The sequence below is a fragment of the Maylandia zebra genome, linkage group LG5, assembly GCF_041146795.1.
Source record: "Maylandia zebra isolate NMK-2024a linkage group LG5, Mzebra_GT3a, whole genome shotgun sequence".
In the NCBI taxonomy this organism is placed as follows: domain Eukaryota; kingdom Metazoa; phylum Chordata; class Actinopteri; order Cichliformes; family Cichlidae; genus Maylandia; species Maylandia zebra.
In genome coordinates, this window is record NC_135171.1 from 21,964,885 (window position 1) to 21,990,881 (window position 25,997).

General features: G+C 38.6%; 1 protein-coding gene across 1 annotated transcript in view; it reads right to left on the minus strand.

Annotated features, from left to right (window-relative positions):
* Positions 1-3,338: 3,338 nt before the first annotated feature.
* The window catches only part of rad18 (RAD18 E3 ubiquitin protein ligase), a 29,151-nt gene continuing 6,492 nt past the window's right edge, over positions 3,339-25,997 (minus strand). The window contains exons 5-13 of the mRNA XM_004544828.6: positions 22,103-22,515; positions 20,391-20,490; positions 18,135-18,313; positions 16,594-16,664; positions 16,179-16,239; positions 14,132-14,263; positions 12,699-12,822; positions 8,114-8,152; positions 3,339-3,743 (exon numbers count right to left, since the gene is read on the minus strand). Of these exons, the coding sequence (XP_004544885.3) occupies positions 3,644-3,743; positions 8,114-8,152; positions 12,699-12,822; positions 14,132-14,263; positions 16,179-16,239; positions 16,594-16,664; positions 18,135-18,313; positions 20,391-20,490; positions 22,103-22,515 (1,219 nt within the window). The 3' untranslated portion in view covers positions 3,339-3,643. The remainder of the gene's footprint in view (positions 3,744-8,113; positions 8,153-12,698; positions 12,823-14,131; positions 14,264-16,178; positions 16,240-16,593; positions 16,665-18,134; positions 18,314-20,390; positions 20,491-22,102; positions 22,516-25,997) is intronic.

Consider the following 25,997-nt stretch of genomic DNA (forward strand, 5'->3'; position numbering starts at 1 on the left):
GAAGATCTGCATGGAGGAATGGGCCAAAATACCAGCTACTGTGTGTGCAAACCTGGTAAAGACCTATAGTAAACGTTTGACCTCTGTTATTGCCAACAAAGGTTATGTTACAAAGTATTGAGTTGTATTTTTGTTATTGACCAAATACTTATTTTCCACCCTGATTTACGAATAAATTCTTTACAAATCCTACCATGTGGATTCATGGATTTTTTTTTCACATTCTGTCTCTCACAGTTGAAGTGTACCTCTGGTGCAAATTACTGACCTCTGTCATCATTTTAGGTGGGGGAACTTGCACAATCGGTGGCTGACTAAATACTTTTTTGCCCCACTGTAGCAGTGGAACAATGGAAGATAGTCTCTAATGTTTTGCAGTACCTGTAACAGGAGTTAAAGATTTTAAAAGGTCAAAACTCTTGCAGTATAAAAAAACTGTCAAATCTGAACATTTAATCAGTACCAAACTCTTCCCACACCACACTGCCTAACCAAGACTAACTAAGCTCAATAAGACTCCTTCTTCAGCTTGACAGCTTCCTTCACCTCTGGTGTCCAACATCTGGTTTTGGGAACTACTTTGTGGCTGCAGCTCCTTGCAGCAACTTCACCAATGCAGGTGTTGAGCATTATCCACTTCGACTCAATGTCCTTAGCTTCCCTCAGAATGCAATCAAAGCTCTGCAAGAGGCGGGAATTGATTATTGTGGAGAGTGGGGCCTCTACCAGATGCTCCCAGCTCACCCTGACAATATGTTGGAACCAGGTCCGTCCCCTGGTGGTGACCTAACTCAACCTCAGTTGGTGATCAGTTGACAGCTCAGCCCTTTTCTTTACCCCAGTGTCCAAGACATGGACAAAAATCATTGCCTGTAACCTAGGGTGTTCTTGTGGCATGTGCACAACACCCTTATTGTCAAATATGGTGTTCTCTATTGCACAATAACAGAACACCACTAAGGGTCAACAGAAGGACAGAGCCACATAGCTTCTTCGAGTAACCTGCAACAATTCTGCAAAGAAGAGCGGAGCAAACTTCCTTCGCACCATTGTGAAAGACTCATTGCTAGTTATCACAAAAGCTTTTTTGCAGTTCTTGCTGCCAAGAGTGATGCAACCAGCTATTAGGTTCAAAGAGCAATTACTGTTACACAAAGGGCCAGGTAAATTTGGATTGCGTTTTTTTCACCTTAATAAATGAAATCATCTTTTAAAAAAAAAAAAAAACTGCATTCTCTATTTACCCTGGTTATCGCTGTCTAATTTTAAAATCTGTTTGATGATGCACGATGATGTATGTAACATGAAACATGTAAGTGTGACAAATCTGCAAAAATCTAAGAAATTAGGCAGGGGAAAATGCTTCTTCATCTACCTGAATCCCAAACCAAACAGGAATCATTTTAACTTGTTTCCAGCTGAATTAAAGGCTCCATCTAAAACCCTGTAATTCTACCAGCTTCATTTTGCTTTGGATCAAGAAACTCCATCACAAAAAGTAAGAAGTACAAAAAAGGATGAAGCACTTATGCCAAAGAAACTGTATTTACTGCAGTGAGTCTTATGTAATATACAGTGCAATGCTAATACAAATTGCAGAGTAAGAAAATAATGTTCATACCCATTTCAACAAATGTTGAATTTTCACCAGAAATGCACTGAATATGGATAATTTGTTGTTATCAATGATGAGTTTAAAGTGAGCTACAGCCAGAGGTGGAGAGGTTCATGCAGAGCACTGAGGATTAATGTGCCCCTGTACGCGAGCTGCCTTAGATTCAGACTGATCTGTAACTATGACATTAAGATTGGTTATCCTTAAGTGATTTGATGGGACCTCGACAGTTACAAAAACCACTCAAAGGTCATTTTGACTGAATAATGTGAATTGGGACCAGAGAGGAACATCATAATATTTACTGCATATTTATGAGCCTTTAAATCTCTTTCACCTTGTGTTAGACAGATGATAAATATCCTGTTCGACATTGCTGTCAAGGCACAGGCAAGTAAGGTGACTCATTCAGGTGAGGTGTCTGGATCTTTGCCAGACACAATGGGTATGTGTGATCAATGAGATCACTACCTGCTTCACTGCTTCTTAAATCCAGGCTGAGATCAAAAGCCTCTCAGTGCTCTCCTGTTATTTGAAAGAGCAGTTGCTCTCATGCTAATTAACCCAATGACAAAATGCATCATTGTAAAGGAAAGAATAAGGATGCAGTGAGATAAGGCATGTGTGGCTTAGTGCTCATTTCCCTCCATTCAGCCGGAGCCTAATGATGTCTGGCCATGTCTCTGCTTTGTCTGAGGGGTGAGACGGTTGACTCGGAAGAACCATGTGTCTGACTCCGGGCTAGCTCTGTTTTCAATCAAGGTCAGCTCCCAAATGTTTCCCTGCTAAGTCTCCCATGCATGTGCACATAAACACCACCTTTTCTTCTTAAGTGTTTACACTCTCTCTTGCCTTGACCCTGGTTACTTTTCCTTCAACGAAAACAAATCAATTAAAAAAGCTACAGATGTGTTGTAAACTTTGAAAATTGAGAATGACAGAGGAATCACACAGGACAGTGCCCCTAACAGGATTTGGAAACTCATGAGGGAAATTTTGAAGATGGAAACGATAGATTCGTAAACAAGACTGAAACCTAGCTATCCGATGGGGGATACAAAAATTGGGAATCATTTAGAACATTGCTAAAATGCCTTGATGCCAGACCCTTCCTTTCAGAATTCTTTGAGCTGTTAAGAAATCAACGGTAACTCAAGCAACAACACATTCAACCTTGAAGCAGCTGCACCAGCAGAAGAACACACCCAGTTACTACTCCTGTCAGCTAAGCACAGGAAAAAAACAACAATTCACATCATGACAGCTGATCTGAAAATTCTCAATTTTTGCTGCAAAATACAGACGGAAGAGTCAGAATTTGGTGTAAACATGAAAACATTGATCCATCCTGCCTTTTATTAACAGTTCAACCTGGTGAAGGTCATAACGTAATGATGTGGGGGATATTTTCTTGGCACACCTTGGCTGTACAAAAGTTATGGCGGCCACTTCTATCAGGATAGCGCACCATGTTACAAAGCTCAATTTATCTCAAATTGTTTTCTTGAACATGACAATAAGATCACTGTAGCCTTGAACAGACCACCTTTGGGATGCGATGGAATGGGAAATCAACAAAATGGACAAATCTGCAACAACTGTGTGATGCCACGATGTCAACATGGACCAAAATCTCTGAGGAATGTTTTCAGCACATTGAATTTATGCCACAAAGCATTAAGGCAGTATATGATGTAAAATACAAAGTATTCCTGTGTCAAAATATTGAATGTTTCTATTAGTTTATTGCTCTTAAAATCTGCAGCAAAACATGCAATAATACAAACTATGGATTCGAGTCAAAACACAAACAGGTAGCAACAACAGAAATGGGACATTGACCAGAATATTGCAAAAGACAAAACTGTAAAAAAGACCAAAGATTTATTTGTAAACATGAAATTACCAGTGCAACGTAATCAGGGTACAAAGAAATGTTCAAAGGAATGTGAATGTCCTTCAAAGTTAGCTGATACAGAAGCCGTGGGATTTTCTTTAGATTTTTTCCCTCCTTTCCTTCGTCTCTTCTTACGTTTTTCGCCGTCGCTTTCCCAAAACAGGCGATAAAGTGGCATTGTCTTCTGTCGAGTGGGATGTTCGCTTTTGGCCTGGGGTCCTCTCGACATCTCTGTGAATGAGTATTTAGAGACAGCTAGTTAATGTCTTGTGAACAGAAGAGATTAGAACAAGCAGCTTGGAAGGTTGGAGCGTCAGCAGATGTTCTTATCGGTAATGTTTTGACAACGTAAAACTGAAACCAAAAGATTTGGTTATTTATTAATTGAGGAAAAGAATGTGCAAAAGTATTGAGTGTGACCCCCTTGTGAAACTATTCCACCATGTATGACGTCTACCCCCTGGTTAAGGTGACAATGGTCTTGATTTTCCACTTTTTGTACTTAATTGCTTGACTTATTGGCAAAAACCATTTCCTGCCCGATGAGTCTGAAGAGCATCAGGCCCTCAGAAATATTCTTTGTCCGTGCCATGATACACTTTGACAGATCCCCATTCGGTAAATAAAAACGAGACATCCACTCACATCTGTTTGTCATCCCACAAAACACCTCATTTTATTTTAATTTCACCTACAAATTAAGTGCTACTCCGACAAGTTAACAAACCTTTGCCTCTGTCTAACACATAATATTGGGGCCATGGGCTCTTAAATCCCTTCATTTTAATCAAGATTAAATTCTGTGATTTCCCAGTCAGACATGATTACTCGAGCCAAAAAAAAAAAAAAAAAAAAACTTCCACAGGAGTTATGATGCACATTGCAAATTAAAAATGGAAGATGAATGCCTATTTGCACTTGCATCTGACTAACCCAAAGTTCATACAGTCAATTAACATCAAAAGCCCCTTTAATATCACCAACTAATGTGGAGAAGACTCTATACGTTCTGACGAGAGCGAGGACGCAAAGCCTCGTACTGCATTCGTACTGATTGTCACGCTGCTGAAAGAAATAAAAAACCCGACTATCTTCGGCAACAGACGGCTTGACAGCCCTCCAGCAAATTTATTACAGTGGCTTAAAAGGTTGCTCGCACACAAGTTCAAAATAACTTTGAAAGGAAGAATGTTGAAAGGAAGAAGGCACGCCTCTGCTAACAAAAAGCTCTCACACTACTGCCCGACGACGATCGGGCAAAATTAAAGTCAAAATGTTCATTTGAGAACGTGGCAGAAAATTATTAATCAAAATATTATATTTATCATGCTTTGCAAAAGCACAAACTGCAACATACAGAAATTAGGTCAGCTGAACATGTGCAACTGAAAACAACTGCACATCATTTAAGTCAACCTCGGTGAAACTGCACAATCGTTAACAAAATCAGTAGCGCTAATCTCGCTGCTGTGCTTTTCCTGCTATTCATATCAAAATATGTTATGTGAAAGAGGTCAATTAAATCTGTCAGAGGAGGAAACTTTGTATAATTTTATCCTCCATATGATTACATTTAGGGAAGTGGAGGGATAAGATTAGGAGTCAAATTCTCTCCTCCTTTCCTAAACAATAACAAGAACATGAGTTTTTGAGAGCCCTGGCATTTAATTTATAGTTTGAGCTTTACAGGGTTAAATAAGATGGGTAAATGAAATGCACCCTTCTTACTCTTAAAATATAATCATCTTGGAAGCAAACATTTAAAGGTTTACAGGAAAGCTATAGTGAGAAAAGAATAGAGGTGAATCTATACACTCACTCACACTCCCATCTTTTATTCTGGGGGAAGTGACGCTGTTGTCTGCAGAAGACGTCAAGAGTAAATACTCAATACTTCTAAATAGGCAGTTTCCCTTTATGGATTACCTTTCGCCACGCCAATGTTTTGCTACCATGTGTCCCCATGTGGGCTCAACAGCTCAGCACGTAGCTTAAAGTTACATCCCCGTTAACGAATCATGCTTAACATTAACAGACAACGATGTGTAATCTCCTACACAACAAGTGTGCAGATAACATGGCTTAGAAACCAAAAGGGAGCCCTGATGCCACCAGTGTCTCATGTGGAGAATCACTTAAAGTTTCACCTATAGATATAATTCAACATTCATAGACAAGACAAGGCTTTTAATCATAACTGCATAAAAAGGAAAAAACAATATTCCCGCATTGGAATTAGGGTCACAAGGCCACATGGACATTGTAAAAGAGTAAGGAGGCGTCTTCTAGGTGTTGTGGATTATCGGTAAGCACAGTAGGAAGCCGATCACTTTTCTACTGGTCCACACTTTGCTCAGTATTTTTCCAGAGTCTGACAAAAACTAGAGGATGGATATAAATCGATGCTCGATGGAAGAACATTTCCTGTCACTCTTGTTTCAAAAACACTCGACTTCAGTATAGAATAGTGCCTTATGATTACATTCAGTCAAGTGTTATGTGGAACGAAAAGATTAGGAGTGAAAACTGGGAGGTTTGAGCCCAACTTCAGGGTCAAAAACACAGATAAAGAGGGGAGCCTAGACAAGGAACAAAAACAAAGCTGAGAATAAGCTTAGAAAATGTTTGTGCTATCACCTTTGTGACAGTAGAGCTGTGAATGCATTAAATACATTAAAACTGCATTTTCTAATTGTATTTTATTTATTTATTTATTTTACTTAAGCAGCACAAAACACATGCATGGAGAGGAAGGAAAGATGCAAAACTCTGTGGTCGAAACACCACCACCACCCTGGAATGATTCAGTGTCCTAGTGCATGGTTTGCAAGTGAATGAGCTCCGACTCAAGTGTTGTTATTTATGTGAGTCTTTTGGGGGTTAAATGCTGCATGTGGTGTTCTTTTCAGGCTGAATCTCACTTGACAGAGATGACAGAAACAAGCCCGAAAAAGTAAGAATGAGGGAAAAAAAGAAAAGAAAAATCTGGAAATTGTAATGTGGAAATCTGTATAATAAAGTACGATAAAAAATAGATTCATTTAATACAAAGGGGTCAGCACAAAAAGCAGACTTCAGGTATCCCAAAATAAATAAATAAATAGATTTAAGTGGAAAATAGAAAAAATATCTGCCCTTTAGACTGATAATACTGAGATGAACTGACTAGAATCCAATAGTTTATTTCGAACATGTAAATATATTTGGATAACAAGAGAAAAGAAAACCTTAAAACATCACGTTTTCATGAATATCTCTATGTCTACACATTGAACTTCATCCTTTTCGACCATAAACAAAATGTTTCTGTTCCTACCCAGTTTTTTTAAATGCCATTATTTACAAACCAAAATTCAGAATGCGAGCAGAAGGAGAGTATGAAGAAGGATTGGAAGGGCTCACAATTAAAGCATACCACAACATCTGTCAAACATGGTGGAGGCAGTGTTACGGCGTGGGCATATATGGATGCCAATGGATTCAGGTCACCAGTGTTTACTGATTATGTGCAAGTTGGTAGAAATACCAGGACTGATTTGCATGGAGCTATTATTTCTGATAAATACTGATTCACAGTATAGATGATGACCGAAAGCTACCCTAGAGATTCTTTAGACAGAAATGTAATTTTTTGTAATGTAATATTTTTTATGGCCCCATTAGCCTCAACCCAAGCGAGCATGCTTTCTGCATGACACCCACAATCAAGCATCAACTAACGGTTCACTGCAGGAAAAGTCTGACAAAGCATCTCAAGGAAGGAAACTTCAGGCAGTCACTGACAGCAAAGAATTTATATTCATGTAATAAAATTATTTGTCAGTTACTCATGAGCCAGTGAAAGCGGAGCGGCCATGTAAAAATGCCTATAAATCCTTTATGCGCAAGTTTGCCAAAACCTCTGGATTAGAGCTAAGTCTTCACTTCAGTTGCATCTTGATTGCATCATTTCTAATCCGTTGTGGTAGGGCAGAGCGGCCAAACTGAGTCAGATCAAAATATTTGGACCTGACTGTATGGTCTTGATTTACTTCAGGATATAACAGCTGACAGCACCATATTTTTTAAAATAAATTACAGTAAGTTCTACCTTTCTGTCTCCTGCTATACTAGAACTGGCTAAAAAACAAACAAACAAAAAAAACCCAGCTAGTAGGGGCCTTCAGAGGTATCAAGTGGAACAAAAGTTGTGCCACTGAGTGTTACATGGAACTGGAACGTTATACTGCAATAACGTGCTTTTGTGGAACACCATCTTGAAGTTGCCCTATGGCACGGGCCCCATCCTGAGGGTGGCATGCTTGGAGCAGACACCAGGTGTAAATCAGTCACCTGACTGTCAGCACCAGAAGCTCAAAACAAGCGTCAATAGCGGAATAAGCCGTTTTCCATTGGCACAACCCATAAACTCTACTGTATATATATGCATGGGTGCGTTTGTTTGTGTGTGTGCGCGCTTCTGCATGTACAACACGAACACAAAAACATCAACAGTATGCTAACATACAACATTACTTGTAATATAAAGCAAAACAAAAAAAGAAACAGATGGATGAACAATATCAAATTTAGGCAACAGCAACAACAAAGTAATCACTTACTTTCTGGCAGGTTCTGGACCAAAGATGTCAGAAATAGAACTGTAGGGGAGGAAACAAAGAAAGGGCAATAAATTAACTGTGGCTACATGCACACTAACACAAGAAGCCATAGCAACAGTAACAAGTGTCCACACAACTAGTATTAAAATTACAAAACGTAACGTAGGTGAAGCTGATTTTCACGTTTTACTTTTCACGTCTGATAAGATTCAATCTTGATGAGATTGAGAAACACTGACACAAACATCCAAAGAGTCTGTCCCGACAAACAAAATCCTGCAGCTTTTAAACTAAAACTAAATGAGAAACACTTAAACTGTTTACATTTGGGAAATCTCTAATGGAGTACTGTAAATGTTGAACATAAACATAGTAAAAACATACAAGTGTGATATACCGTGATTCGGGATACTTGCTGTTTCAATAATAAACACATTTAATGACTTGCCTTGTATCTGTGTTAACTTGCCTGCAGGAGAAATGTGAGATTACAATAAAACCTCATATTTCAGATTCACTGTGTGTTTTACTGTACCTGCAAGATCCATCACAGGCAAAGATCAATAAAATGTGAAAAAGACCCAGGATGTTACTTCATAACAAAAATCGACCCTCAGTTTCCGGCTTGATTTGAAACTAGACGGTATTGCACAAAGCTGAGGCAAACACTTCATAAATCTGAATATAGATACAAAAAGAAATTCACTCTTTTTTTGGGCTGTTGTCAGAATATAAAATCTAAAAGTCTGCAATTATGTGCTGCTGTTCCTCTCGCACACACAACAGGCTGCTGTGCTGTATCGGTGGGGTGCATAAACTATAAACTGATCTAATTTCTGCCACATTCATGCTCTGTGGGCACTGAAAATAAAGAATAATTCCATACCCCTGATAACAATATCACTATTATATTGTTAATTGAATGCATTGTGGATGTTTCGCTGCCTTTTTCTCTCTCTGCCGTATTAACCGATTTGGACGTTCAACACCTCCGGCACAAAAAGATTTTTGTTCACGCCGTGATTTATTCTTCTACTGTTCTCGCTGTAAACCAACAATAAGCTATCGATGTGCATCAGACTTCGCCGTGTATTTTAGTTTCTGTGTGACATTTTGAGTTTTGTGAGGCGCTGGACTTTGATTTCATTTGCATTTGCAAGTCACATCTTGTTGTGATTTTAAGAAGTAGAAACAGGGAGGAAGATCTGTGAAAAGCATTATTCCACTCATGTGTTTGATGGCTTAGAAAAAGAAAATAAATTGTCCAAAGTGATTAGTTGCACCTTTTCAGTCTAGAAAGCCAAGTGTGAATATTAAGAACAGAATGTGACTGGAAAAAACATTATCTTCCCCCTTTTAAAATAAAATAAAAAATCAAGACGGTCTAAAAACAAAATGTGTCAGCTCATGTTAGCTCAGCAGTCACTAACGGTGACATGATTGATTACCCTTAAAAAAAATGATAAATTACTTGTGATGCGGACTAAAATACAAAAATTTAAATGGATAAAAAACACAACTCTAGTAGAGACTACATTACATTTTACCATGAAATTTACACATTACACCCCTTAGAAATGTGGCACACCAACTCCCTGATAAGCAATTTTAACTTGAATAAAATGTGAAATGGTGTCAGAGCTGAGAACGCATGAGTCAAAAAGGAGGAAATTAAAGTTTTATCAAAAGAAACTGCAAAAAATATGCATTGAAAAGCACAATCTAACCTAAGACTGGGCTTTTCTCTCCCTGAGGGCGAACAGGTCTTAAAGCAACTTTCTCTCTCCACTTATATTAAATATTCTTGGAGAGCTCCTTTGGTTTCCCCAAGCTGTTGATCCTTAAAGGCACGGATCATTCCTAACACCATTAAATACCTCACAACTCTTTTGGATAGTTATTGCTACTGTTCAAATCTCCTGTAAGCATGGGCCGGCCAATTAAAGTCAGGGTGGACTTAAAAGGAGAGGAACTAAAAGTGCTTGTTTCAGATGGTGGATGAACTCCAGCATAAGCTAAAAAACAAAACAAAAACAAAAACATGCAAAGCCACTCTGAGAAACCAACAATACAAATACTGAGCTGACAAAAGGTATTATTTAAGTGTGTAAACCCACAAAAAACCAAACCAAAAAAGTGCTTCTCAAGATGTGCTAGTGGCAGGCACTGCCATTTACCAGCAGGTCCCTGTTGGCAAGCTGGTGCGTGCGAAGCATTGAGCATATCTCAACATTACTGACCAACTTCCAGATGAGGTTTGGAGCTCGAAACAGTGGGGTGCTTTACAAAAGAAAATGAAGTGGAAATTGGTCCAGAGCTGGTCCCATACTATCATTTACTGGCTACTTGGCCTGTGTTTATTGCACGTAACTTTTCATGGCTGGGCACAGAAACTAAAGTCAGCCTTGTGTGAAAGCCACACTTCACAAGCGGAGCCTTAAAAGGTACGTCCCGCTTATATAAAAATATGACAACCATTTCATCTTTAACTCACAGCACCTCAGCTGTCTGCGGTGTGCTAGGAATAGCCATTTTTCTAGTTAGCAGGTGATCTCTGAGGATAGAGACACGAGTGCTGCACTGGCTTCTTTCCCATTATCAATGTACACCTAACTGTTGTAGCCCTTCAATATACATATTTAACCAAAGGCTGTACTTATTCATCTGTAGGTAATGTTATTTTACAGAAACTACACGTTATTTGTTGTTTAGTTAAAGTGGAAATCTTGCATTTTTATCCTTTATTTTATTTCTCAAAGCTTCAGTCTACCTCTCATCATTAGCGACGTGTCCCACATAGTAGCACATGAATCTGGATTTGTATTGTTGGAAATCTCTCTCTCACTTTATGTGTCAAATGAACAAAAAAAGGCTGAAAGGGATTATGAATTTAAAGTAACGGCCCAACTTTAAAAAGGCACTTTTGTCTGATTTAGGCGGCACTCTGCTGACAGCACACACAAGAGGCTATCAACATCATTTATAACTGTGCGGCAAAGGACCTTGTCTCTTTCCCGAGTCTCACAGCACGGGGCTTTATTTAGCGACAGCCAGTTATCTTTCCTCTTTGCAATTATATTCAAAGCTATAATTGAATCCAGACTGAACACCTGCGTGACTCCACACCGATGCTTTTTGCCTACTTGATTGGAGAGAGGGGGAATCTAATTACCTGAAAAACAGCTAATTATCAGTTTTATAGAGAAGTTAGGAACTTGTCAGTTAATCTGGACTATCTGAATGCAAAAGTCACAAAAAGAAAATTGACTGTTAATGTTAACCAGTGCGTTTTATGTTCTAATTAAACATTACAATCAGCTTAGAAGCCCCCAAAAGAATGTGTTATTTGACATATACAAAACAAATGCCTTTAGGATTTTTAAGAAAATAATCCAACAACAGATTTAATGTGAACGCAGTAAGAGCAACATGAAAAGAAATGCTGCAATGTTTCTGGAAATATGGTACTAATGACTTCTTTAAAAAATAAAGAAAAAATCATGGCTTGTAGAACTTATTGGAGGAAGCGCGCTAGTTTTTCAAAAAGAAATTTGAAATGTAAAGAGAATGAAGTGAAACTCCATGGATGGGGTGTGTATACTGTCATTTTTAGATCTGATTCTTTACTGATTTATTTATGCATTCCTGGAGCCGGTCTGATTCCCATCGCTGCTTCCTCTGTGTGTGTTGAAATCCAGGCTTCTCAGGCCTGTGGTTTGATAGCAGATCCACAGACATGTAAGCAGATACGAGCCTCTCTTCATAACAGATGAATATTTCCACTAAGAGGGTGAACATGATAGCAAAGCGAGATGACAGGATCCAGTCTGGAGTGCTCAGGCAGTGCTTTAAAAGAGAGAATCAGTATTATATTTGCATTTGTTTCATTGCGGCTCAGTGCTCGGATCTACTTGTTTTGCTGCTCTCGGTTTCATCTTAGTTGTGTCTCCTCTGCCCAGCGGAGCAGACCCAAGAGCAGAGGAGACACACACGGAAACATAAAGCAGAGAAGAGAGGAAAAACATCTTTATAGAGTCTTGTCACAAGCGGGGGCTCAACATTAGCTGTCATGTGTGCTTGGGGCGATTGTGGCTCAAGAGTTGGGAGTTCGCTTTGTAATTGGAAGGTTGCCGGTTCGAGCCCCGGCTTGGACAGTCTCGGTCGTTGTGTCCTTGGGCAAGACACTTCACCCGTTGCCTACTGGTGGTGGTCAGAGGGCCCGGTGGCGCCAGTGTTCGGCAGCCTCGCCTCTGTCAGTGCACCCCAGGGTGGCTGTGGCTACAATGTAGCTGCCATCACCAGTGTGTGAATGTGTGCGTGAATGGGTGGATGACTGGATATGTAAAGCGCTTTGGGGTCCTTAGGGACTAGTAAAGCGCTATATAAATACAGGCCATTACCATTTACCAACTGATGCTTCTGGATTATTTGCTGGCACTTGTGTGCACGCGCTGTCTGGTTATAAATGAAACCCTAAGAGACTGAGGTGTGTCTGATGCACCTGTTTATTTTGGGTTGAGATGCTGGTGTCCAGTGCAGCACTCAGTGGTTCTAAATATTGTTTGTATTTTTTGTTTTGTTTTACCTGCTGACGGACACGTCGCTATAGGTGGGGCTGGACGGCACCTCGATTACTCCTCCTGATTCCTCGTCTTCAGCTTCATGTTCAACCTTCACTTCTGTGCAGCTTTTTATTTGTGCACCTTGATCTGAAAGAGGCAAACCGTAAATGCTGTACGACGTCATGCTACAGATCCAGGAGGAAATGACGGGTCAAAGGTTTCTACGTAAAATGAATCTCTTTCCCTCCTCACTGATGTGATAAGTAATGTGAAAACAGAGTGGCATGACATATGCTAAATGTTGAATTAACATTTCTGGATTGCAACACCAATTTTTAGAGAGCATTTGAATGAACAAACACCAGGCATCATCTCTTTGTTGATAAAAAACTGAGCATTCAGTGGTGGAAAAGTGCTTATGATTTTCTACTCACTTGGAAAAACTACTTTCTTACAAAAAGATGGGACTTTTTTTTTTTCTTTAAAGGCAGTTGTGTAGAAAAAAAACAAACCTTTTTCACAGGGCTGCAGGGTCTGTGAAAAACTAAGTGCACAGCCACATTTTGCAGGAATAACTTGAAGTAATTATTTTTTGCATCAGACAAACACTGATGCACAGACTCTTTACAACATTGCTTCAATTCACTGAAATGTGCAGGTATTTGTTCAACAATCTGATTATTTCCTTTTTCATCCATTGGATTGTAGATTTGCTGCTGTGCTTGAGATCATTGTCCTGCTGCTTGTCCCAATTTCAGCTACGTTTTAACCGTCAGACAGCTGGCCTTAAATTTGAGTTCATGGTCGTCGCAGTGACTGCGAGGTGTTCATGTGGCTGCAAAAGAAGCCCAAATCATCATCCCTCCACCACCATGCTTGACAGTTTATATGAGTTGCTTGTGTTGATATGTTGTATTTGCTTTTTTCCAAACGTGACACTGTTCTAGAAATCTCGAGGTTTGTTCAGACGTTTGCAAAGCTAAGCCAGGCTGCCATGATCATTTTAAAAAGAAGAGGCTTCCACCTGACAGCCATGCTTATTCAGTCTTTTTCTAATTTAAACATGCTAACTGAAGCCTCTGAACTCTAACATGTAGGGCTTTGATTTTTTGCATTTTCTCTCAACATCATGTCTTCACACCGACGAATGCTCCAGACTAACAAACTACCAAAACGTCTGCTATTATAAAAGGTGCTCGCACTTGCAGACGATCAGTTTATCAAGTGAATTTGATTAGCAGCACCTGGCTGCTACTTATTCTCTTAACTCCTGTGAAAGCAGCAAAGGTGTTCTTAGTCTTCACAGGGCTGCAAAGGAAAATATTTCCTTTTCACGCAAGTGTACAAGATAGCAGGTAACCACAGACATCAAGTGACTTTTTTTTTTAAAGGGCGTCAGAGAAGTGCACAGAAGTGTCCTTTGGCTAGAAAATATTATGTCTGAATGTCAAAGTACCTGCAGAGTGCGTTTTTTGTACGTCCTTGTTCACCTCGCTGACTTCCTGTTTAACACGAGGTTGTCTGGTGGTCTCCATGCGGCCGCGGACCTGCGCTATTAGCCGGGAAAAGTCACTGCTGTGCTGCTTCCCTGTGGGCAAAATAGCATATCGCTATAGGGTCAAACACATCAAGAGGATAGAATGATTATGACGTTATGTGATAGTCACTGATTTCTAATAGCGGTTCAAGAGTCTAACCTTGAATTCAATGTTTAGATTAAATGCAGTCATAAATTAAAGTTATTCGAATTAAATGGTTGCTAATTAAAATGACTGTAATGCACAGTTGACCACTTGGAGCTGCAGTTTAAACTCACGTCTCAGAAAGTGTTACTGCAGAACATTTTTTCAACCTGCTGTTATTTTACCAAATGGGAATGTTTTCTGAATAACTAGCTACCAACTGTATTAACACTAAAAGAAATTGGTGTCACAGAAAGAAAAGGCTGCGAGCTCCCGGCGGATACGGTGTGTGCATGTGTATACGCCGCTTTCACCTTCTTGCCTGCTCAGGCACCACTGCCCATGCCAGCAGAGTGAGTCATCCACATCCTCCTCTGATAAATCGGGAGGTTATCACAGCAGCGCAGCTATTTATAGAGCACACCTCTTGTGAGTCACATCCATTTTTCAAACACTTTTAAAGTTAGCTCTTAAGAGTTATTTCCAACAAGCTTTTCATCTAGTTCAACTATGTCAACATGACTTGAGAACAATGTCCTGCGATTTTGGTGAACTGGCCTCTGCCCCGAGGATAAAAACACAGAGCTCATCTAGATTTTCTTGCTTCTGTGTATCCGAGTGATTACCTCCGAGGTCACATGGGGGAAAAAAAAAGTCTCAGACATACAAATCAACAGACAAGTGGCCCTATGAATTATAATAAAATACTGGAGATTATTTACACAGACAAAAACCTATGTCACCACGTGCTGCTAAAAATCAGACAACTGTTGTCCATGTTTCTGCTTCTTTTTTAACTTGTTGATGAAGGTATGTGAGGCTAGCTTATAGACTAAAGTAACACTTGCGTTATGGCTGGGCGACACTTCATATGCAAAACTGCAATCCTCTTTCTGAGAAACAAAAGCATGTTATATTAGAGATACTGAATATCAGTAACCTATGCCGGTTTTCACAGGGACAGTCGACCTATCCACAGTATTACCAAGCAACAATTACTCAACCAGACAAAAATGTCATGCAGTCTTTATGATGGACTGCCTCTCAGTAAGTCCTCTTACAGTGGATTTCCCAAGTGAACTAGTGACCTATAAGAATTGATCACCGAGAAGCCTGATGGAGGCTTTGAAAACTGTCATAACAGGCTGTCAATAACATCTATCCAGCTAATTTTAAACTTTTATTTCTTTTGTAGCCAAAAAATATATAATATGCACTCTAATTCTGAACACCCAATACCCAATTTCCTTCGGGGTCAACCTTCAGGATCAATAAAGTTTTATTAAATTGAATACGTCTCTATTCCTTCATTTAAAAAAAACTCTGTATAGAGTTAATAGAGAAGCTCTCCTAAATTATTTCAAGCGTTCTCATTGTACCTGACATAAATCAGTTGGGTGATGAGCCCAAATTTGAGATTTTTGGTTCAAACTGACATTAATATACAACAACGACTGTCTACAGCCATCTACCCACCCATTTACAATTTTCCTGGAAAAATATAAAGAAATGAGAGGTGGCTTAAGACTTTCACAATACTGTATGTGTGTTGTATTTCATGTGAGCCATACATTTCAGTCTTTCTTTCCAAAGACAGCAGTGACCAAAAATGAACACCATTCAGTTACTGGCCAAAATAAACATAGTCAACAGGACTCTGGCTTTTTTTCTCCATCACCAAAGTTTATTGTCACTACATGTGTCGTTCTTCACAAGTGTTGATTTCAACGAAACATTTCCTAGGACTGCGTTGCTGTATGCGTGTAAAACATGCAACGTTTCAGCACATAAAAGTGTCAGGATGAAAAAAGAAAAACTTACTGTAATTTGAATGCATGTCTTCGATCTCTTTCTCAGACTGATTCTTTGAGAAAACCATGACCTGGAAAAAGATTAATTGGAGAGACATTTGTTCATATTGACAATGAATCAAGAAAAACAAATATTGAAATTTTGCAATATTTGTAAAGAAACTGAGCTAACCTGTCTTTTTTTAAGCCAGCACCCGTGCAACAAAAGTACTGTTTTTTTATTACAAATAACTCATTTTCATAAGACTGTGAAATTTTAAATTGTAAGAACTTGTCAGAATTATTGTTTCTCAAAAAAAAAAGATTAGAAATACAGTAAAATAAACCTTGCTGATAATATATAAACGCTACTGAAAATGCTGCAACGTACATTTGAGAAAAAACAAAAACAAAATTTAAGCTCTCACTAAGCAGTTAATACATACTGGCTTGGCCTTCCCCTGCAACTGGTTTCTCATCTTCTCATTGGCCTCGACCTCTTTGGCAATTTCCTCAGCTGTTGACAGACGAAAGATGAATCTTTATTTGGCTTGAGGTGACAAATATTGTCCCTTATATGAAATGTACCATTTGACCCATGAGGTGGCAAAACAAAACTGAGGTTTTCAAGAAAAGTAAAAAAAAAAAATCAAGACAAAAACCAAACTAGTGAAGTCAAATATCACCAACTTCATTCTATGTTTAAGTCTCATGGGGAAAAAATGTTAAAGCTTTGTACCACAGCAAAGGCATTTCACGATAGAGTTACAAAAAAAAAACCAAACAAACAACAAAAAAAAAACTGCCTGTTCCCAAACAAGCAGAGTGTTTGTTAAAGCGAATGCAAAACGGTTCAGTCTGATTTTGTTGAATTAACATTCAGTCTGGGAACCATCTGCTGGACTTTGAAAACGAATGCTGTCCCGTTCTCGTCTTATACACGACTCCAGCTGCTCAACAGTCCCGGGTCTTTGTCGTATTTCTTGTTTCACGATTTGTTAAATGTTTCAACTGGTGAAAGTTCAGGACTGTGAAATATGCAAAAGCTTCACTGAAATAAATGTCGTCTGGATGGGAGAATGCTTGTTTAAAAGTCCGGATGCACTGGATGGTCCCTCTTCTCTTTAGTCCAGAGGACCCTGTGTGGAATTTCAAATTCCCAATAGTACGAGGATAGAACAGTTTTCCACTTTTGCTCCGTCTATTTTAAATGGCAGAGAAACGAAAGCTGTATGTTCTTTTTGATACCCAATCATGTTACCATCTGTTTCCATTTAACCTCATTAGTTATAAAATGTTGATTGAGTTCTTTTTTTTCTTTAATGTTGGGGTATACTTTTCCAGCCTTTTGGTGCCTCCATACCAACTTTTGAGACATGTTACTGACATAACATTCAAAATGAACTAATATTTTTTTATGAAATGTTAACGATTTTGCAGTTTAAGCATTTAATGTTTCCTAGATTGCGAATAAGATATGGGTTTATGAGATTTTGCAAAACAGTGCATTCGTTTTCATTCACATTTTACAAAAAAAAAAATCTCAATTTTGGGGGGATTCTACTGTGTTTCTAAATATTTGAGTGTCATTTTCTGGTTAGAGCATTTAAGTCCATGCAAGCCTCTGTCTGGTATAATGAAGAGTGCAGGCACAGGTTCAGGGGCTGCCACACTCCCTCCTGTCATTTGTTCTATAACTAATAAGGGCAACAAGTACACAACTGAGAGCTATTACATGACTGTTCCTCTGTTTTGTAAACAACACTGCATCTGGCCCCCTTTATGATGTGTGATTTTTCATTCCACATTCAAGTGTGGCTATTTGAATAGACTACAAACACTTCTGGTTTTCAAGTTGAGGTTGGACAATATCCTATACAGTCCACTTCTTTTGTTGTGTAACAAAACACTGTGATATCACAGTAGTTTAGAGTTCTTGTTTTGTTTTTTCATTTTAATAAAAAAAAAACAGAGCAAATCCTCTCACCTGATTTCGGGTTTAGAGAGTCACACTGGGCATTGTATAAGTAGACAAAATCTTGGTGTCTTTTGATCAGCTGGTCTCGAGATCCCTGCAATGGCAGATGGCATTCCTTCAGCCTCCTCTTGAGCTCCTGCACTGAAAGCAGGTTGTATACCAACTTCGGCATTGGACGCCTCTTCTGGCTAAGAGAGCGGAAACAAACAGATTCACTGTATATTTTCAGTAACCAACAGATATGACATTTTAATGCTTGAGGTGCATCTCTGTGCTAAGCTACAACAAAAATCTACAACTATAGAAAGAAATGCTCTTGAACACAAGCAGAATTTTTATTGTCATAACGGAAAAGGTTCCAAATTAGGTATAAAATTAATATCTTTACACACTAAAAGAAAAGCAAGTGCTTGCAGACCTGTTCCCCACTTTGAAGCAACCATTTCAGAGCCGATGAGCTCAAAGGGTCGCATTAATTTTGGTCGTCCCAAGTCTCCAACCACTGGTTCCCCTAATGTGATTGTAGCTTTAGTTATTCACAAGTTAAGCCCTGTGACATCAAACTACAACAAGACAGATTTTCAAAAGAGTTCAAGAAACTCATGACTGTTGCTACTCTCCCTAAGAATGGGAGCGAGCCCAGGGGTTACAATGAAACACTATATCTGTATTTGTGAAAATCTTTGTTCGTGTTTCTGTTACAACAAAAAATGAATAACAATGGGGTTCAAGAAGAATACCACAAAGGAAACTCTCTCTCTCAAAAAACAAAAAACAAAAATCAAAACAAGCACTTCTCATGTTAAAAAGAAAGCCTGGATGTTCCACAACACATCACTGAAAAATCTTTTAAACCTCTCTAAAGGCACAAAAGTTCCCCAGCATGCTTGGAGGTAAACAAGAAACTGCACAATAGCCACAAACTCTCATATCAGCCTTAAAGCACTGGAACAAGTATTACAGTTTAAGGCTACTTGCAACCTTTGAACAAACAATAGATGCAAAATTGTATCAAATTTTAGAGGAAAAGAGCAGGGCAGGAGTCCAGGACCTAAAGCTCAGCAGATGTTCAGTAATGGAACAAGACAACAAGCAAAAGCACATAAATCAGCAACGGACTGGCTGAATAATAATAATGATAAGAGATCATTCGTGTATGGAAATCCTGACCGTAACTTAGTCGAGATGCTGTTCATCAATATAAAAACTGATAAGCTGAAACTGTTTTCCAGGAGAAGAGATAAGATACCACAAGAAACATTTGACAGAAGTTGTTGCGTATAAAGGAAACATTATTTTGGAGTTATGAAATTCAAGAGTGCATAGACTCTTTTTGTTGCCTGAACTGTGAGTAATTGTGAATTGTGAAATCAATACAGACATGACCTGTTCATGAGAGTTATTCATTTAAGTCATATTGTGTCTGGCTATAATCGGCTCATCCAGACCAAACCTACAATATTTTTCCCAACATTTCTGTTTTTGGTAATTGTACGGCATTTTGTATCACAAACTGTATTAAATGTTATTAATAAAGCAGGAAAAACTGCTGGGAGGACATAAGGTCATCGGTTGACTGAAACCCAACTGTTGTGTTTAGTTTTCTTTGTCTTCTACTTTTATTTATTCTTTTTTTTTTTTTTTTTTTTTACTGCATCCATGTACAAGAAAACTTTAATCTCATTATAGAAAAGACATTTAGCCACAAGCTAATTTCCATCTGCTGTCCCTAGGCAGGTATACACAAGATTAAATAAAAATGCCACGTAAACATAACTCCACGTGGTACCTGTTAATTTGAAGCATAAGGGGTATTTTTAGTTTAAAACAAAATCACAAGTAATTAAAAAACAAAACATCTCAACATGTTAGGCTAACATACACATGTTAATGACAGTTGAAATAATGTTTAATAGTTTAAAAATAATTTTACAGCTAATCTGATTCATATCTGTCTTTTAGTCTGTCTGATCCACTGATAAGTTTGGAGATAACGGCAGTTTCTAATGGCTGTTTGTTGTCTTTGCTATCTTGGATGTCCGAGACCTCCAACATCTTAGGTTGTCACACTGGTGTTCGTTCACCTTCGGAAATTACTGATCTTGAGTGACCTCTCTTTGCTACAATTTCCTTAACTTGAGGAGACTTCTGACTCTTCCTATGTACGACCCTTTTATTTGTATCCTACCTCCCAAAAGAGCATTAAAGCTTGACAAGACATCAGCACAGTCTTCATTTAAGTGATCAGTAAAGTGGATACTTTACCTCCTCAAGCTTTCCTTCTTGTCGCCACTGGTAAGACACGTGTCCAGATGTTTGTTGATAAAATGCTGGGAAACACTTACAGAACACACAGGGCACTCCACTGCAAAAAAGACACACAAAATAATGTTGATAGTTTTCGTGCTATGACTCTATAATATATTTCCATGTAATTTAGTGCATGCATCCAACCAGCTGCAGTTATGCAATTCATTCATAATTCAAATTAAGCACATGAAGACCTGAACCGAAATGACACATCTGTATGTTTTGTTATCAATATGTTATATTCACTGGAGGTGAATTTTAATTGTGACCCAGTTAAACTAATAGTGACAATTAAAGCAACAGGTCATGGAAAACACTGACAGTAAACTGTACTCTATGCTGTCTTTTTTGTAGATGGTACAAAGTTGGTATGAAGATGGAATTCAGTCAATGTATCTCACTGTGCACCAGTCACACACTGTTCTGTACTTTAGATCCATCACAGTGCAGCAAACTAACCTGTTTATCCTGCACTAACCTGCAGAGGATTTCCATGCAGCCTTTAAATAAGGTAGTTAGTCTGCCTCAGTTTGAGTTGCAGCACGTTTCACAATATCAAAAAACATAACGTCACATGTACAGACCTAATATCTGGTTTAAAAACATGTAGGGCCACTTAGATGCTGAAGTACCGCAACCACAACTTATGGACACCTGCAGTCGTTCAGGTGTCAAAAATAAAAAAAATAAAAAAGCCCCCCCAAAATCCACCCAATCCCCCAAACAAACATAATAAACCCACCATCCCGCTTTTAACCCCTGACTTTGGCACATGTCGTCTCTTCTTATGTTTGAAGGCTCGCAGTGACATGAAATATTAACTCCCCTCAAATGTGTTACAGCAAAAGTAACAAGCCTGTTTTGAAAATAAGGAGTAGAGAGTATGGATATTTGTTTACAAATGTAGGGAGTAAAAGTTAAAAAAAGGAGTCAGGGGGAAAAAAAACTACTCAAGCTACTCAAGTACTTAAGTACAGTAAGGAAGTATTTGTACTTAGTTACTTCCCACCTCTGAAATAGGATGACAAAAATGAAAAAAGAATGGGGAAAAAAAATCAGTGTTTGCCTACTGACTTCAGTTTTTTTCCCACATTTGGTTATAAATTACAAGTAGTTGCAGTGACCAGTTGCCCAGTTTGAATCTGCAACACCAACAACTTCTTGCAATCTTTCTGGGTGCAAGGTGATTGTTCTCATTTATAAACACAGAGTGCAGTCAAACACTCTGCAATCAGTCTGAGTCAGACAGTGCTGAAGAGCACAGCTTCTTCCAAGACAGGAAGCTGACTCAACTGGTTGCTTCATGTTAGTATTCCTATATAAAAATAAGGCTGCCAAGTGGCTATACTGGGTTTGTTTTTCCAGTTAATCCACCTCCTGCAGCAACTACAAATCTATTTGTGGAGGAATTTCAGTATTAAATCTATGAGGCTGTTCCAACTAACAGATTTGTGATTTTTCCCAGTTTATCGCAATTAATCCCATTTATCATAAACAGTTAGCATGCAATTCCCAATTTGAGTCAATCACAAGCTAATAGCAGATTGATGCCATCTTATTGCCCTTTCATTGCCATCTAAATGCTTTAAAAGCCACTTTTACCCATTTTTAAAGCAATAATTTCAAGGGCAACAGCCACAGTATGTTTACAGTTAAACTGGATTTACCTTTGATTATGGGCTTAATGTCTTTTGAAGGTGTTAAAGAATGTGCCATCCCATTTTCAGCGCTAATACTTGGAAAGGCCGTGAGTGACGTCGAACCCTGAGTAGAAGCATCGTCCATATCTATGGGTTCTTCTTTCACAACCACTGAAAGCTCAGCTTTTCCTGAATGTAGGTCAGTATCATTGTGGATTCCTGCAGTCCATCTTTTCCCCTCCTGAACGCACTCAGAGATGGAACCATTGCACTGGGTTTCTTTGCTGGAAGGTGTTTTAGGCTTCTTTTGGAAAAATTGGCTCAGCACAGAGTTGTTACACCTCTGGCCCCTCTCCTTCGGAGTTTTGCATTTAACGGCTGAAGCGGGAGTCTTCGGAGATATTGGAGGAGAGTCAAATTGTGCTTTTAACAACTGTTGCCTGGAAAAAGAGAAAAGAAACAGGGCACATATGAATGAAAAAGAAAATACAACACAGTTACATGCTCTTTTATTACATTCAGTTTGAAAAAAGAAAAAAAACGACAACATAGGAAGTGTGAATAAATGTTGTTGGCATTGAAGTGAGCCCTGTGATGTTCTCTTCACCTGCTTAATCATCTCGCTCCTTTTCTACTGAGCCAGAAAAAGGAGACACTTTGGCTGCAGCCTCAGAAATGTGGAAAGCAAACAAATTGAAGCTGGGCTGTTACTTGACAATAAAATGGAACCAATGAGGTGTGCGATGTTCCACTTTCCATATTTAAGAACTTATTTGTGCTTTCTGTCTACATTAGGAGGAGGTTCATGCACGTGCACGCACAGATGCAAGCACACGCCAAGTTAGCTTTGCACACATGTGATGTGGAAACACGTTCTACTCCTCCCAACCTTAAACAAATATGCTCTCCCGATAACATTCATCAGTAACGCTGCATACACATAGACAAAAATGAATAGAAAATGTCCAATGAACAAACCCACCATCTTTGTGCTAATGGCATTTTTCCCCATGTGTGATGCACTTAAACCACCTGGCTATCGAGTTATGTCCAAAGCTCTTTTCATGAATTTTAATACAGAGCCTCACAATTAACACACCTAAGCTTACCAACGCAGAGATGTGGTCAGGGCAGTTACCCCCTGCACTCATGGTCTCGCAGTGTCCCAGAGACTTATGGCATTACAATAAAACCACCTCTCTCCATTCTTATTAGTTAATATTATTAATAAAATTTGATCTAGTTGGAGAAACTAAAAGTTTCCTAAAATGTTAGGACAGACATGGAGCAATTTAAACAGAGTTATAGATTTCATTTACTGACCAATATATTAAATAAATGTAAAAGATTTATATGTGTTGTATTTACAACCATCCAAAATAATTATTCCAGTGCACTAACATCATTCAGTTGATTAGCCCAGTACCATACTGTTGTATACGAATTCGTCTTTGTTTGGTTTTTTTTAATCAATGAGTAGATAGGAATTTATAGTAAATAAATAATTTTTAAAAAAATTACTATGAGGTAAATGAAATGAATGAACTGGTCCTATTATATGAACCATATTCTCTAGCTTCTCTTCAAAAGCTGTGCTTCAGCTTTGATCTCTGATTAGGTGGAAAAGGATGAATTTAGTTATCATGAGGGAATGAAGCTAAAGTTTGGGCATTTTATTTACAATCCCACTGATCTGTAAGATCAATACAACCTACTTAAATTCCCAACACTTACTGAATTTAAATAGCTGCACCATTGATTTTCTTTACAATGTGAGAGCTAAAGTTTTATAATTAGAACTGGGTTTTAAAGGGCAGGTATAGCTTCTACAGCACTTTTTAAAGCTGGGTGTTAGAGACCTTAAACCATAGATACAGAGCAGGAGATCAGAGGAATTCCACACAAAGCCTTTGGACCAGATTTTATAAAGTCGCCGTCGCTGTTACTCAGGGACAATACACACGGTAATTGTGCCAAGACTTTAAAAAAGCAGCCCTGCAGCAGTCAGAATCATTTCATTAATAGGATTTTGTGTGTGGATATCAGTAGACCTCAGGGAACGTAAAGAAAAACTAATGAATGGTGTAAGAAAAAAAATGCATTTTTACAATAGGAGGGCTCTATAGCAGAAAAGTCTGGGTGCTAAAACACCATCGACACATTGTGAAATGAAACCTAAAGCAAATGAGACCCTGAACATCAGAACAGCTCATATCTTATACCCAGAAAGTTTCAAAACTGCAAAAACTGTTATTAGTGTCAGTATTTTAGAGTATTTTTATTTTGTAAGAAGCTGTGATACAACAAAATACACAACCCGCATCTAAATGATGTGGGTTGTGTATGAAACACAATTTCATAATGCGATGGTTCAGCCTCACAAATGGTCTCTCAACACTAAATCCAAACCATGTTGCATTTATAATAGAAAAGGGCATGTTATGATTGTGATCAAACATATTTTGTTAGCAATTTATCTCTTATCCTAATGTGCAAATACACAAATGAGACAAGAGGCTGCAAGGTAACTGGTTACTGTACCAGTGTAAATATGCAGCACTGAGATTACAGCTAATGGTGTGCTAGAGGGGGAAAAGGCCTCTAATAGAAGTAAATTAGAGCCATCAGATAACAGCAACCCAAAGCACTGATTTCACAGTGATAAATCCGAATGAAGGAAGTTACCCCCAAACACATGCTGGACCAGAGAATCTACCAACCGCATAAGCAGATGTTTAAATAATTATTCCCTAAATGCTTTGCAATGCTGTCATTTCAAAGCAAATAATCCAGTTGAAACAAGTCTATCTTTACACAAAACAACATTTTGACAGAGTCAAAACCAACGAATCCAATTTCTCAGATGCTCAGTGTTAGACAACAGGAAATTAAAAAGAGAAGGAAAAGGCTGCTGCCTAATCCACTCATTCGTAACTGTGATGACAATCAGAAGGGCTACAGTTTGAAGGGAGACCTTTCAGACTGTTGATAACAGAGATGTGATTGATGGAAGGGACAAACATTGTGGTAGACTGACTGATAACAGCATTCAGCATTGGCATCAGCCCAGATATTGGAGAAACAATTCTAATGACTTTAGGCAGAGGGAGCGGGGGGGGAGAGCTCTATTTAGGCTCGCAGGCTTATTTTCAACTAATCTTTAGGAGTTGCTACAAGATTCCCCAAAATATGGATCATCAAAATGATCTGTTAATAGATGACTATCTATAATACAAAGGAACATATATATCCTTTGAGAGATGTTTTCTGTTCTACATTTGGATTATTATTTCTTTAGAAAAGAATGACAGGATGGCGTCACTCTCAGTGAACAAGAGTTTATGAACTCCGGCCAGAAGCGTTTTCTCAAAATGTTCCCTACTTTCACGCAAACTAGAAATGCTGCTGTCTGGAGCCCCACTCTTACACTATTCCCGGGATGGAGATTGTAATGCGTTACTACCTCAGTGACACATATGGACTATAGATATGAAATGTTCCAGAAGGAGTCAACCTCAGCCACCATCCATAAAAAAAGTGGTTTAGGAGGATTAGTATTAATCGGTAAACCTGGACCAGATCTTTTTTTTAAGGTTTGTGAATACAGAGTTGCTGGCGGGGAGGTTCTGACGTGTGCATTTTAACAGAAGAAATGGAAACGAAAGCAAAAGAGAAAAGCATTTCACAGATGTAGTTTTTGCTGGTATGAATGTGACGAGTTTGGCAGATGACAAACTTGAATCTTTTTCAAGTACAGAGAAGGGGTGAGGGGGCTTTGTTCTATGCTTTTTGGGACAATTTACTCTCTGTCCATTTGTCCCCTAGAGGGAAGTTTCACTGCAAATCAATACAAAGTCAGTCTGAGGGGCTTTGCTTTTATCCTTGTCATTACAGGATAACAATATCCCATCCACAGGCTTAA